This window comes from Centrocercus urophasianus, unplaced genomic scaffold, assembly GCF_019232065.1.
Source record: "Centrocercus urophasianus isolate 14NV4802_14NV808 unplaced genomic scaffold, USGS_Curo_1.0 seq_42, whole genome shotgun sequence".
NCBI lineage: Eukaryota > Metazoa > Chordata > Aves > Galliformes > Phasianidae > Centrocercus > Centrocercus urophasianus.
This window is the reverse complement of record NW_024885000.1, coordinates 2,195,732-2,208,627: the sequence shown is the minus strand read 5'-3', so window position 1 is coordinate 2,208,627 and position 12,896 is coordinate 2,195,732. Positions and strand designations below refer to the sequence as shown.

Here is a 12,896-nt window from a genome sequence, read left to right as displayed (position 1 = left end):
ACTTCATAACCCGTTTGGCCCAGCGCATCCACCCATTACGTTTTAACCAAAACTTAAAGCCTCAAAAACTTAAAAGACCAACGCACAGCCGCTTTCTCACCAAGCCGTACCAACTTTCCTCCTCCCGCAGCCCCGGCCCTGCGCGTACCCTCCTCGCTGCCTGCGGCATCCCTCAGCATCCCGCCGGTCTCGCTTCTCGTTCGCCTTTCATTTCTTTTCCCTGTAGGTGGAGAGCCGTGACTCAGTGGTGAATCTTGGTTTCAGGAGATCGCATAATGCTTCCCCGTTCAGTTTCAATGAACTAGAACAAACAGTGGGGAATTTCCCTCCTCCTCCATCATGGAACACCGTGGACGGTGCTGAATCCTGACTTTGGGAAGACTAACCTACCCCCAGAGCTCAGTGCTACATCAAGATTTAGGAATTATATGTGCAGAATGCTGAAAACCTTCATGCGAACAGAAAATGGAACTCTGTATTTTCCTTGGGAAGTGTGCCTTGCAGGATGCCAAGTGAAAGAGAAACCTTTCAGCCTTATTCGTCACTGAAGCATGGCCATTGGAAGTGACATTGAGCAGGAGTTTGTCAGAACAGAGCAAAATGTCTGGCAATGAGAGACAAACATCTAAGGTTGATGTTTTCATTGTAGGACTGTGCTGTGCTGGTGAACTTCAGATTTGGCTGGTTGGTTTTCCCCAACTTTTTTGATATGGAAAGTGAGGGACAGCTGCTCCTTAATAACACCTCCATGTTATTAGTCCTGCCATGTGCAATCATAGAATGGCGTGGATTGAAAAGGACCACAGTGTTCATCTTGTTTCAACCCCTTGCTATGTGCGGGGTCATCAACCAGCAGACCAGGCTGCCCAGAGCCACATCCAGCCTGGCCTTGAATGCCTCCAGGGATGGGGGCAATGCAATGGCCAGTGTGGTGAGCGGGCTGAGCTCCCAGAGTGTGAGAGACCTTTGATCTCCTCCTGAGAAACTCAGCACCAGCACAGGGCACATCCACCCCACATTCCTGTCACCTGCACTGCTGTCTGCTGGCAATGGGAAAAGTCAGAGTGGTTCCAATTGGTGGCCAGATGCTCAGAACACCTCAGAATGTTCCCTGGGCAGAGCTCTGCTCCTCCCGTGCCTGCCCTGGGGATGCTGCAGACTGCCCATCCCAAGGAGTGCTCGTGCTGCTGTGCCTGAAATGATGGAGCAGTACAGAACGAGTGAAGCCCTCACTGCACCTCCAGCCTCACAGCAGCCGATCTCCTTGCACAGCCAGGCCTGCCCTGCAGCCATCCCAGCCTCTGCTCAGCAGGGACAGGGAGGTGATCATCCCTCTCTACTCTGCTCTTGTGAGGATCATCTGCAGTGCTGTGTCCAGGTCTGGAGCCCCCAGCACAAGAAAGACAGAGAGCTGTTGGAGAGGGTCCAGAGGAGCCACAAAGATGATCAGGGGGCTGCAGCACCTCCCTACAAGGACAGGCTGAGGGAGCTGGGCTTGTTCAGCCTGGAGAAAAGAAGGCTGTGGGGTGACCTCATTGCAGCCTGCAGTACCTAAAGGGAGCCTACAAACAGGAGGGGAATCAACTCTTGGAAAGGGGAGATAACAGCAGGACAAGGGGAAATGGTTTGAAGTTGAGGGAGGGAAGATTGAGGTTGGATGTCAGGGGGAAGTTCTTTCCTATGAGAGCAGTGAGGTGCTGGAACAGCTGCCCAGAGAGGCTGTGATGCCCCGTCCATCCCTGGAGGTGTTCAAGGCCAGGTTGGATGGGGCCCTGGGCAGCCTGGGCTGCTATGAAATGTGGAGGTTGGTGGCCCTGCATGGCACAGGGGGGTTGGAGCTTCGTGATCTTTGAGGTCCCTTCCAACCTTGGCCGTTCTGGGATTCTGTGAAGGGCGCTGCAGCTGCCAGGCACATAACACAGAGCTGTGCAGGGCTTTTCCCTGAGTTCCTCCTGGGCACTGCTGCAGCATGTGGCAGCTTGTTGTGCTGGGGAGCTGACAGGAGCCGTCTCTTTTTCCACGCTGTCGGTGGGGAAACTCTGCAGTGTTTCAGTCGTATGGGCGATGCTGTGCGGATGTGTAATCAGATATTCCCCTTTGCAACTCATCACCGAAATTGCTCATTCTGATGTGACATTTCTTAGCAGGTATCACCCTATGAAGCATTGATCGGAACCCTTCAAGGAGCCGAATAGAACCTGGCTCTTTATTACAGTGACCTGCATCTGTTTTTTGAGGCGTGCAGAGAAACTCCTTAGGTTGACAAACTGTCCTTCACAAAGTGATGCCCTGCTGGCCATGGAGCAGCAGCTGTGTCTGTAGTCTGCGGAGTGCATGCTTTGGGCTGCAAGAGTGTCTGCAGGGCAGTGTTCATACCAGGAGCGATGGTATTTCATTTCAATACCAAAATCACATCAGTACTTGTATTAACCTGATTCCATGCCCTGATATGAGCAGCAGCACCAGGCAGACTTTGTAGCTCAGGTCTCTTTCAGTCCTCTGTTCCTGGCTAGAAAAGCTTGTAGTCATCGAAACAACAAGGAGCCATTTTCTGTCCTGGGAACAGATCACTAAGTTCCCATAAGGCAAAACACAATTATGCAATGAGGCAGCATACTGTCCCAGGCATGCACAGTCTTGTTATGCACTCTCAGTGCTCACATTCCAACATGCAGCCGCTCACAGAAGCACTGCACAAAATGGTGCAGAACCCTTCAATGCGCTGCAGAGCCACGCAGAATCCTCCAGTGCAATGCAGGAGCATGCAGAGCCCCCCAGCTCGTTTCCCAGCAGAAGCAGCTATGCTTCTTGCAGGTTCTTTGACCCAGATAGGGCCGTGCCCTCACCAGGTATCAGGTGAAATGAATCAAGGAATGTCAATTGAGGAAAAGGCTTCATGCGGTAAATGGAATGGGGAATAGAACAGATGAAACACCACAGTAACAGTCGGTTGGCAGAGGTGCTTTCCAGCAGCTCTGGCTGAATGGTGAGATCCTATAAGTTCAGGTGTCACACTGCACCATTGCCAATGAGGTGTCTCAGAGGGGTGAAACTTGTCCACAGCATTTGTAAAAGGAAGAATTAATCTTAGTAATCCCATTGCATTCTAGGTGCAGAGAAGGACAAACACGATTCCTCCAAATTAGCAAGCCCAAATAGTTGACTTTAATTGAAGGAGAAGAGCTTTACCCTTCCCAACAATTGCCCTGGTCTTCCCCACCCATTGCTATTACTGCTGAGCAGCTTTTGTCCTCTTCGTGTTTAAGATCCTGAAGTGAATGCATCATTCACTGCCTGGGCATCCTCACACACTGAAAATTACTGACACCCACAGCTGTGCTCTACTTCTGCAGATCTGCATGCACACACACAGGCATCTCCCCATGCACACGTTCTGCTATTGGCAGCTCATTGACAGCTGGAAGCAGATTAAGAGGAAGCCCCACTGCAGACACAAAATACTCCCACAGCAGCAAATTTTAGACTGACTGTTGACCTCTCTTTTTCCATATTAGAAACTCTTCTTCCCAAGCCAATCTGCTTCCAAAAAAGAACAGCTTAAATCCTGGTGGTCTTTAATATTACTGTAATGGGGAGTCTACTGTTTCCTATTAACACTACTCCAATCCTCTTAAAAGGAGAATCCTATCTAGCTATCAGCCTGGCTCAGGCACATTTTTAGCTACAGGTCATTTCTTTCCAGCTGACACAGATAAGTGGTCGGTTTCAAAACACCTGGGATGATGAAGATCAGGGCTGGAAGCCCCAGCAGGAATAGGGAACAGTGGTGGGAAGGGGGCTTTTGGCAGCATTTGGCTGTGACCAGCCCCATACCAGGCTTCTACAGAGCAAGAGGAGGTCAGTATTATAGCTAGACATGGCAAGCAGAAGTACTTCAACTGCAAAACGCACAAAAGAGGAATAAAGAGGCCTCAGGTTTTAAAAATACACATTTCTATATAGAAAGGAAATAGAAGACATGTTGCTGTTCATTGAAAACGTCCATCATGTAGAGCAATAGCAACACTTGCCTCCACGTATTCAATTCTTTTGCACTTTGTGTAGAGTTCAGCTTGTAGTAGGCATTCAATTAATTTTATAAGTCAGTGGTCCCATTAACATTAGCAGCTTCCCTCATGTGAGTGGAGTTGTATGTATTTTATCAGGCTTTGCTCTTAATGTTTCTCATTCACTTGCCTTATTTCACTGAAAAGTTGGAGCACTCCCTGCAAACAGGTGGAGTGCTTCCATTAGAAAAGAAAACTAATGAGGGAGCTTATTATCCTTCTTTTTAATGAAAAGCATAATGAAGTGAACACAGCTTGTGGGCAATGTGCAAAAGGAAGCTCAGTTCCCAAAGGTGTTGATGTGCAGGAGGACCCCGAGCCTCTGCAGTCTGGTTCTAAATAGGGCACAGCCCAGAACATCTGAAGGTCTCTGTGGCTCATGGGTGGGAATCTCCTAATGATCTTAGTTATTTTTATACGTGTCTGCTGCCACATGCTGCTCTGCCCCAGTGCAGAGAACAGCTCTGTGAGCACCCAGTGAGCGCACGGGGAGCTGGGCACAGCCTGGGGAAGGAGAAATTAAAGGCAGCAGCAACACAAAGTCACGATATTCACATCGAATAGAGGCACGGAACAGCCAGGAAAAGAAAAAGCAACTGAAGGCTTTATAAAGGAGCGCACAAGCAAAGGAATTTGGATTTTCTCTTCTCTTACGGAGCAAAATGGGACAGCAGTTTACCAACGCTGAAGGGGAACAGACAGAGATTGACGTTGCTGAGCTGCAGGAATGGTATAAGAAATTTGTGGTTGAATGTCCCAGCGGAACTCTCTTCATGCATGAATTCAAGAGGTTCTTCGGCGTCCAGGATAACCACGAAGCAGCAGAGTACATCGAAAACATGTTCAGAGCTTTTGATAAGAATGGGGTAAGCAGCAAGGAGTTCTTATGCTGGTTTGTCAGTGATCGGCACCTTTCCTTTCCTCCTGCAAGATGCAGGTCTTCTGGTGCAGCTCCCACCCATGTCATGGTGCTCTATTGGGACAGAAGGGGCATGCAAGGTACTGCAGTGTTCTGCATGGGCTGGGATGGCCTCGCAAATCTGCATACTGACTAAAGGCAGAACACCCTGATTGGAGTGTTTGTAGATGGATTGAAAGGTTTAAGTTGTAGGCAGTCGTATTTGTGACAATATTACCGAAAGGACATCCAATTATCAAAGGCTGAGTGGGAAAAAATCTGTTATGCCAGGGGGGTGACAGTGACTTGATATGCAGTAAAAGAAGCTTGTGTACATCTATGCAGGTGGCATGTAACAAAACATTGATTGCAGTTGCTCAGAAGCAAAGGGACGTCGTCCAATTCAGACCTCCTGGTATGGATTCCCTTTGCTGTAGGGAAAACAAGGCACCCTTTCCTGGGGTGCTTTCCCCAGGGCTCCTGGGCAAGCAAGCTTGCTGGTTTAGTTGCATTTTATACATTCTCATATGTTAGTGCAAAAGATAGCTTAATGCCCTCCTGTAATATTCATGGAAGTGTAATATGCTTGCCTTTCTCATCTTGAAATAGGTAAGGGATGCTTGACAATCTTTTTTTTCTGAAGCTCTTGACTGTATTCAAAGCAGCACAGATACTCTCAGCCCATGCAGTATCGTCTGGCAGTTTGGCACTGAGGTTTTGTAAGCGGTTTTCTATCAGTCATGGCCAGTTAAGCATCAGTGAGACTCTCCTCTTTTCCTTCAGGATAACACCATTGATTTTCTGGAATACGTGGCTGCCTTGAATCTTGTTTTACGGGGAAAACTGGAGCACAAGCTGAGGTGGACGTTCAAAGTGTATGACAAGGATGGGAATGGCTGCATAGACAAACCTGAGCTGCTAGAAATTGTTGAGGTAAGTCGGCATTGCCTCATCCCTCATTTCAGCAATCACAGTTCTTTGGCAACATTGTGATGCACTCAGTTTTTGTGATAACTGAGGTTTCAAGGCAGCCGTGGGCAGCAAAGCGACAGTGCCTGACCCTGGTGAAGGGTCAGAGGGTTGGTGGAGCCCAGCAATGAGAACAGCAGTGCTGTGAGCTCTGGGTTTCTGCTCAGACCTTTCCGTCAGATGTTTTACATCAGAACCCGCTGTCCTGGCCAAGGGGAAAATGCTTCAGCCCTGCTCCTCCCAGCAGCCAGGCTTCCTGACTGCACAGCAGCTGAGAATACGCTGGGAGGCACAAACTAGCAGAGAAATCCCATTTGTAATTAGTCCTTTCTGGGTTTCTGTTCCGTGCTTAGTTTTAATTAGTGACTGTGAAGAAGTGCGAGGAGGCATGTGGGTTAGCAGGCAGATACAGGTAACTGGCCTTTAACTTCAGGTGAATCCCTCAGGCAGTGTGCCAGCCACAGCTTCACCCTTTCATGGCCATATTGATGAGGTTCAACTGATGCTTGTATGATATTTTAGGATTTGGGGGTAAATGCAGTACCAAAAGAAATCAGTTGTGGAAATCAAGTCCTTTGGATGGCCAGCAGCTGGGAAATAGCAACCAGTGTGTCACCTGCAGGGCAGGTGGGGAGCATCTGGGAGCCAGACCTGGGCAGGTTCAATTATGGTTTTGAGGTCAGACTGGAATTGGCCAGAACTGTGTTAGGCCCTGGCTAATCCCCTCTATGGGAAGACATCAGACAAAACTCTTCAGCCTAATGAGCAGAGGTAATGATGAGCAGGTGGCTGTCATGTCAGGCGGAGGTGGAAAATGCCATTTTCTAATGGCAAAGTGAAGCAGGAGTTAGGGTACATGATGCTGCAGGTTTGGGGCTTGCAGCTCAGGCAGGAGCTCCAGGGGGGCTGGGAAGTGTAGTTGAGCCTGGATTTGGCTCTGCTGAGGCCTTAGGAAAAAGTCATATTGAAAAGCCAGTTTTTCCTATCTGAAACTCTTGCCTTTTCTTTGCAAGGGGGCTCTGAGGTCTTGACCAGGTTCTGTGAGGGAAGTAAACGGCTTCAAGGCGCAGATAAAGCAGCAATCCCTAGTTGTGAGTGTAAGATCAGAGGTGGATCTTTCTCAAAAGAGGTTAAAGCTGCAGCCTTTCTAAAAGGCCTCTGCACTGCTGGTAAAACAATGAATTTCATCACTGCTCTTCATTTTCTAAGCCCTTTTTCTGACTTGTGATCTTCCTTTCAGTCCATCTACAAGCTGAAGAAAGTGTGTCGGTCAGAGGTGGAGGAGAGGACCCCACTGCTCACACCAGAGGAGGTTGTGGACAGGATATTTCAGCTGGTGGATGAGAATGGGGATGGTAAGGAACTGATGGCTCAGATTGCATTCATGCATAATGAAAAGTTATCTCTGCTGGGCAGGCTGGTTTTAATTATGTTTATCAAGAAATTGCTTAGAATGATTGCATTACTCAGACAAGTTGGGTTTGGTTCTGGTCTGTTCATGGTCAGAGCTGAGAGCATCTTGGTGCAGCAGGAGGAAATCTCTTCTTATTTTAATGTAAAATATCACTGTTCTGTTTGCATGCTGCACCACCATTGTTCTCTAAGAGCCCACAGCAGCCACAGAGTGCATCCCAGCCTGTGAACTGCAGCCCAGTGGTGCCTGCGGGGTGTGCTTGTGATCCTGGCTCAGCCTTGGGAGCTAAGGTGGCACTGCACGCTAGCCAAAGGGATGGGGAGGGGGGCTGGAATGAATGGATGGGGTTGCAACCCCGTTATTGGCCTTTTTTAGCCAGCTGACCTGTAGAGTTTGTATGGGGAAAACATAGGAGGTGGTTTTCACTTCCTGTTGTCCTCCTCTTGTGTCTGATCTGTCCTGTTTTGTCTCCCCGTCCTGTCCTCCTCACCTCCCACACAGGGCAGCTGTCCCTGGATGAGTTCATCGATGGGGCCAGGAAGGACAAGTGGGTGATGAAGATGTTGCAAATGGATGTAAACCCCGGGGGATGGATCTCAGAGCAGAGGCGGAAAAGTGCTTTGTTTTGAGGGAGCCCAGTTTTGATCTGGCTGAAGATGTGATGCAGACTGTGGCTGTGGCTCTCTTACTCCAGGGTGTAGTGGCTTTCCTTGTCAATACAATCTCAGCATCCAGATGAAAACTGCAGTGGCTGAAGATGCTGTATCTCACTCTAAACCCATGTGCTGCGAGGACTCCTGGGACCCAGAGACTATTTTTGGCTGGTGAATAAGTCTCTGTGTGTACACAATGCCACTCTGGGTTTTGGTTACACCCCGAGGAACAAACTTTCCATGGTGAAGTGGAGCAGGATCTGAGCAGCCTCTGGTCCAGGCAACAGAGCAGGGAAGTGAGAAGTCCTGGTGTGGTGGTGCCATCTCTGTTTGCATCGTCGATGTCTGCAGATAGCAGATGCTAACCCAAAAGCAATAGGGGTGCTCTGATGACAGACTGCACCATCTGCAATACTGTTATGGTTCATAAAGCGTTTGCATGTTTAGTGGATTATGCTACCAATAATGTAAAGTGATTGAACACCATTGTATTGTAGATTATAAGGTTTATATTCAGCTTAAGCCAAAGCTGCACACAGCTGAGGAAAAGGCAGGGGGAGCAGTCACTGCGAGTGCCTCCCTCTGCAGAGCAGATTCTGCTCTTTGCACATGGGACAAGGGCTGCAGGAAGAGCAGGGTGAGCTCAGGGTGTCACTGCCATGAGGAGGTGACACTGCTTGGCTGGCAGGGTTGGAGAACAGGAGGGGACAGACAAATCCACTGTATTACTGAAGGGGTACAGTGGTTTTACACTGGACTTTCATTGAGCCACTCTGCAGAGAGAAAATTGGCACAGCTTGGAGGTTGAGCTTTGCTTGTTCTTACAGCTGACCCGTATACCTACGTACCTCTATGAAAGAATTTGAGTTGGCCTCATTCATTGGTTCACTTCCCTTGGATTTATTTTTCAAAGTATTTTTTCCTTACAAGAAAATATTCACCTGCAAAATAACCTGAGCTTTCCTGTTTTACTTTTCCCATGGGATCACTGGGCCAAGCCCCATCCACGAAGATGCTGGCATTCTCTCTTTTGTTTTTGTGGGTTTTTTTGTGGCCTTTAATCATGACAGTAGTACCTTTCACCAGGTGACCGCTTTGCTGGTTTGCAGTTTAGTCCACTTAACCAATGTTTAAGTCCAGGAATAGGAGGAAGTGCTTAGGGTAGGGCACAGTCAGTGCTGGAGACCAAATTTCCACTTTGAAGCAGCCTTTCTGAGAGCTCTCTGTAAATAGGCTCTCGCTCATGGCATGCTGCTTATCAGAGCAGATTGGACTCCTCGCTTATGCTGCTGTAAGGAAGGGTTCAAGGCTCATTCAAGTCAACAGTTGATCCACCTGAAAGAAACATCTCCCTTCCAGTTGTGATATGGGGACCTGGGGGACAAGATTCACTTTGCTGATTTTCAGCCTCTCGGACAAACGTTCTCATGGCAGAATACAAATCAAGCCCTCACATTTCAGCATCTCAGGCAATGTGACACTCCGTTTCTGCTTCTCACAGTTCTTAACTCCAATGGTTCTGCAGTTACTGTAGTTTCACAGCCGTGGTTTAACCAAAATGCTGCGGGTTTTGGTGCCCTGCTCCCCAGTGGGGAGGCAGCTGTGCATCTCTGAGCACGCACTCCTGCACTGGGGTGGTAGAGGGCATCCTAACACCGAGCAGATGGTGCCAGGAGTTTTGTATCTTGCGTTTAATAAAGGTTGGTTTATTAAAAGTTGGTTTGTAGCAATTATTTTTCGCTAGAATGAAGCTGGAGACCAGAGCATCTGACCACCATTCTGGTGTTTAGGGCTGATATAAAGAGTTTAAGGGAAGTAATGGGAGTTAAGAGCAGCAGCTGACCTGGGTGAGGCAGAGGTGGGGACGGTGTTGCAGACACAGAGCAGGAATGGAGTTCTGTATGGCTGCTATGCAACGACACGGGCAAGTGTGTGTGTGATCAATGCTCATTTTCTGAATGCAATTTGACAGAGCTGCTGACAGTGCTGCGAGCTGAGGGTGCAGCAGTGAGATGGCCTCTGGTTCATCCCTGTGAGGGCTCAAGAAGGGACCAAAAAAACGTTTGGGACTCAGCTGCAGGATGCTGGCACTGACGGGGACAACAGAGGTGCTTGAGCTGGAGCAGCTCAGCAGAAAATCTCTTTCCAATCTTGTGATCTTTCATTGAGAAATCACAAGGCGCTTTGGTCTCGGTCCTCCTTTTAAATCCACAGGTATAAAGGCTTTGATCTCCTCCCAAACTCAGCTCACACTTACATCAAGGTACCGAAGTCAGACATTCTGCATAATCCATTTTCCAGACTCGCAGCCCAGCTGGAATTGGATTTGGTTGATCGGATTTCTTGTTGGTATAAATGGGGAAACAGGATGGCTTGGAGGGGGCAAATGCCATCTGATTTTCTGAGCTCCTTACCGTCAGCTCTGAGGTTTGATGCATGCAGGGTTGGGTGGGATTGAAGGTGAAATAAGTGGGCTGGGAAGATGGAGGTGAAGCAGGTGGCTGAGAGTGAGGGGCTGTGAGTGGGGAGCACCGCATCCTCAAATGCTGTGGGAGGGAGTGCAGCTCTGAGCAGCTGAAATCGTGAAGCTGAGAAGGACAGAGGCTGGTTACACTGTGCTTAGCCACACTATTTATCTGTGTTTGTATTCTGGGAGGTGAGGCTCACCTGTGTGTCGCTGGGGCTCTGTGGCTGCCCAGGGGAAAACGTTGTGTGCAGCTCATCCCCAGAGCAGCTGGGATCCCCTTGGGAGTATTGAGAACCAATGGGCAGCTCAGGGCTTCAGCAGCCCCACGGGTTCACCCACTGCTCCCCAAATCCTCCGCTCAGTGCAGGGGTTGTGCTGCGCATCACTTCTTGTTGGCATCCTGACAACATGTCTGTGGCTCCAGCACAGCTGCTGCCATTTGGAAAAGAAAAATTAACCAATTTTGCTTGATTAGGGAGTCACAATATTAGTTTTTCAATGTTTTTACTTTGTTTTCGTCGAGGCTGAGAAAACATCCTCCTGAGAGCAATGCTGAGGGGTGCAAGCTGCCAGCTGGGTTTCTCAGACCTTTTTAGAGGAGCTTTGTCTTTAGGGTTCCTATGGCATTGAAATTGGGTGTGCTGGGGCTTCTTGCAGCAACTTGGGAGCACAGTGCATCCCTCTGCTCCCCAGGGCAGCAGACAGGGGCAGGATGGAGACAGAGGGAAACAGAGGGAAAGCAGCAGGAGCCTGGGAAGGCCAGGAAATAAAGCAGAACTCTCAGAGAAACAGCTCCAGGAGTACCCAGGGGTGAGTTCTGCTTAAAGAAAGCTAAACCTGTTCAATGCAAACGGCACTGAGAGCAGCAGGCAGTGCTCACTGTGAGAAACCAGGGCTCCTTCCTTGCTTGTGCTGTTCTTACAGAAGGACATAACAAAAACAAAGGTTGTGTCAGAGCTTGTGTCAGAGAGTTAACCTGCTCTGCTGGAAGCAGGAGTGATTGATAGAAAGAGAAAAGCACCAGGTGAAATGATTTTGTAAAACACCTTTATTAATTCACTATAAGATCGGAAGTGCAAAAGCTTCCAGGTACAGTTGCCCCCACATGAAAAACGTGCACAGGAAAAAAAAACACAAAGGACCAAAAAATTCGCTTGTGAATTGCAAGCATCCAGAGATACACAACAAAGTCCTTCGGGTGGGCAAGAGCTCCTTCCTGGTGCCCTGCATTGCCTCATCGTGCTGAAATCGGCTCCCAGCAGATGAGGAAACTTCAGGGTGCTGGAGGAAGGGCTGGGTGGGTGTTTGGGGGACGGTGCTCACGCCCGCTGTGCTGGTGGGTGCTGGGGCTGCCTGCTCCCCACAGCTGGGGTGTTCGTGGAGCCCATCTCTGCAGCACACCCAGCTGCATGGAGATCATTGCTGCCTGCAGAAAGCAGCGGATGCTCGAGGTGCCACAGAGCATTGAGAGGGTTTGTTTTGTTGGATGGGTGATGAGACATGCAGGAGAATTCCTGACCTGGTCCCTCTGGGGTTACTGACAGTGTGACCGTTCCAGGTATGAGCATATCCTTCAAGTTCTGACTGTTGATAGAAAAAAGGCACCATTCTGTGTTTTTAATGCTTTAAAACAAAGAAAAGCCACTGATTCACCTCTCTCCTTTTCATAACTCAGAGATGTTTTTGTCTTATGTTATCACTAATGATTGCTAATGTAATAGCAACAAATCAAAGAATTGTGTGACCAAAGCCATTTGCTTTTGGGGAAAACATTGAGAATACTCAGAAAATATATGGAAAGAGACATCTCAGATCTGCTTTTTGGGCACAAGCAAACACCGCTCTGCTCTTCAAAGGGAATTATCCCTGTGCAGAGGACCAGCTGGGGACTCTGCAGGTAAACACAAGCCCTATTCCTGTTTGCAGCAGCTCTGAACCCAACAGAGGTCCCACTGAGGAGCAGAGTCCTCGTGTGAGCTGAGCTCCCATCCAGATCCATGTGCTCTGTGGGTGCTGGCATTGGCCAGTGGCTTGATGAGAGCTCTGACTGCTCTAATGTACCTGAACCCTGCGTGCTGCAGCTCTCTCTGCCCTCAGAGGTGGAGCTCTGCACACTCGTACACAGCAGTGACCTTCAGAGGCACCCGAGTTGAGGTGAGCACTGGCAGCCCTGCAGCAGCATGGCACAGCCGTGTCCCCAGCATGTCATGCTGCATCGACCCCCCCGTGCTCCCTCCACAGTGCTGTGTGTCAGCAGGACCAAGTGTTCGGAGGGGACATCAGTCCCTGTGCTCATAGGGTGCCCAGTGCTCCGTCACAGCATCAGAGTGGCACTGGGACAGTCCCCAGCTCCCGCAGTCACAGCCCGTTTCATGTCAATAACGCAAAGGAAGGGGGAAGAAAAGTTTGAGGGAACGTGTCCTGGAGT

At 49.1% G+C, this 12,896-nt stretch overlaps 1 protein-coding gene across 1 annotated transcript; it reads left to right on the top strand.

Annotated features, from left to right (window-relative positions):
* Positions 1-4,219: 4,219 nt before the first annotated feature.
* On the top strand, positions 4,220-8,289 carry GUCA1B (guanylate cyclase activator 1B). The gene is made up of 4 exons (XM_042833656.1): positions 4,220-4,933; positions 5,749-5,898; positions 7,175-7,289; positions 7,850-8,289. The coding sequence occupies exons 1-4, from the start codon at positions 4,730-4,732 to the stop codon at positions 7,975-7,977; spliced, it is 597 nt and encodes a 198-aa protein (XP_042689590.1). The 5' UTR covers positions 4,220-4,729; the 3' UTR covers positions 7,978-8,289.
* The last annotated feature ends 4,607 nt before the right edge of the window (positions 8,290-12,896 follow it).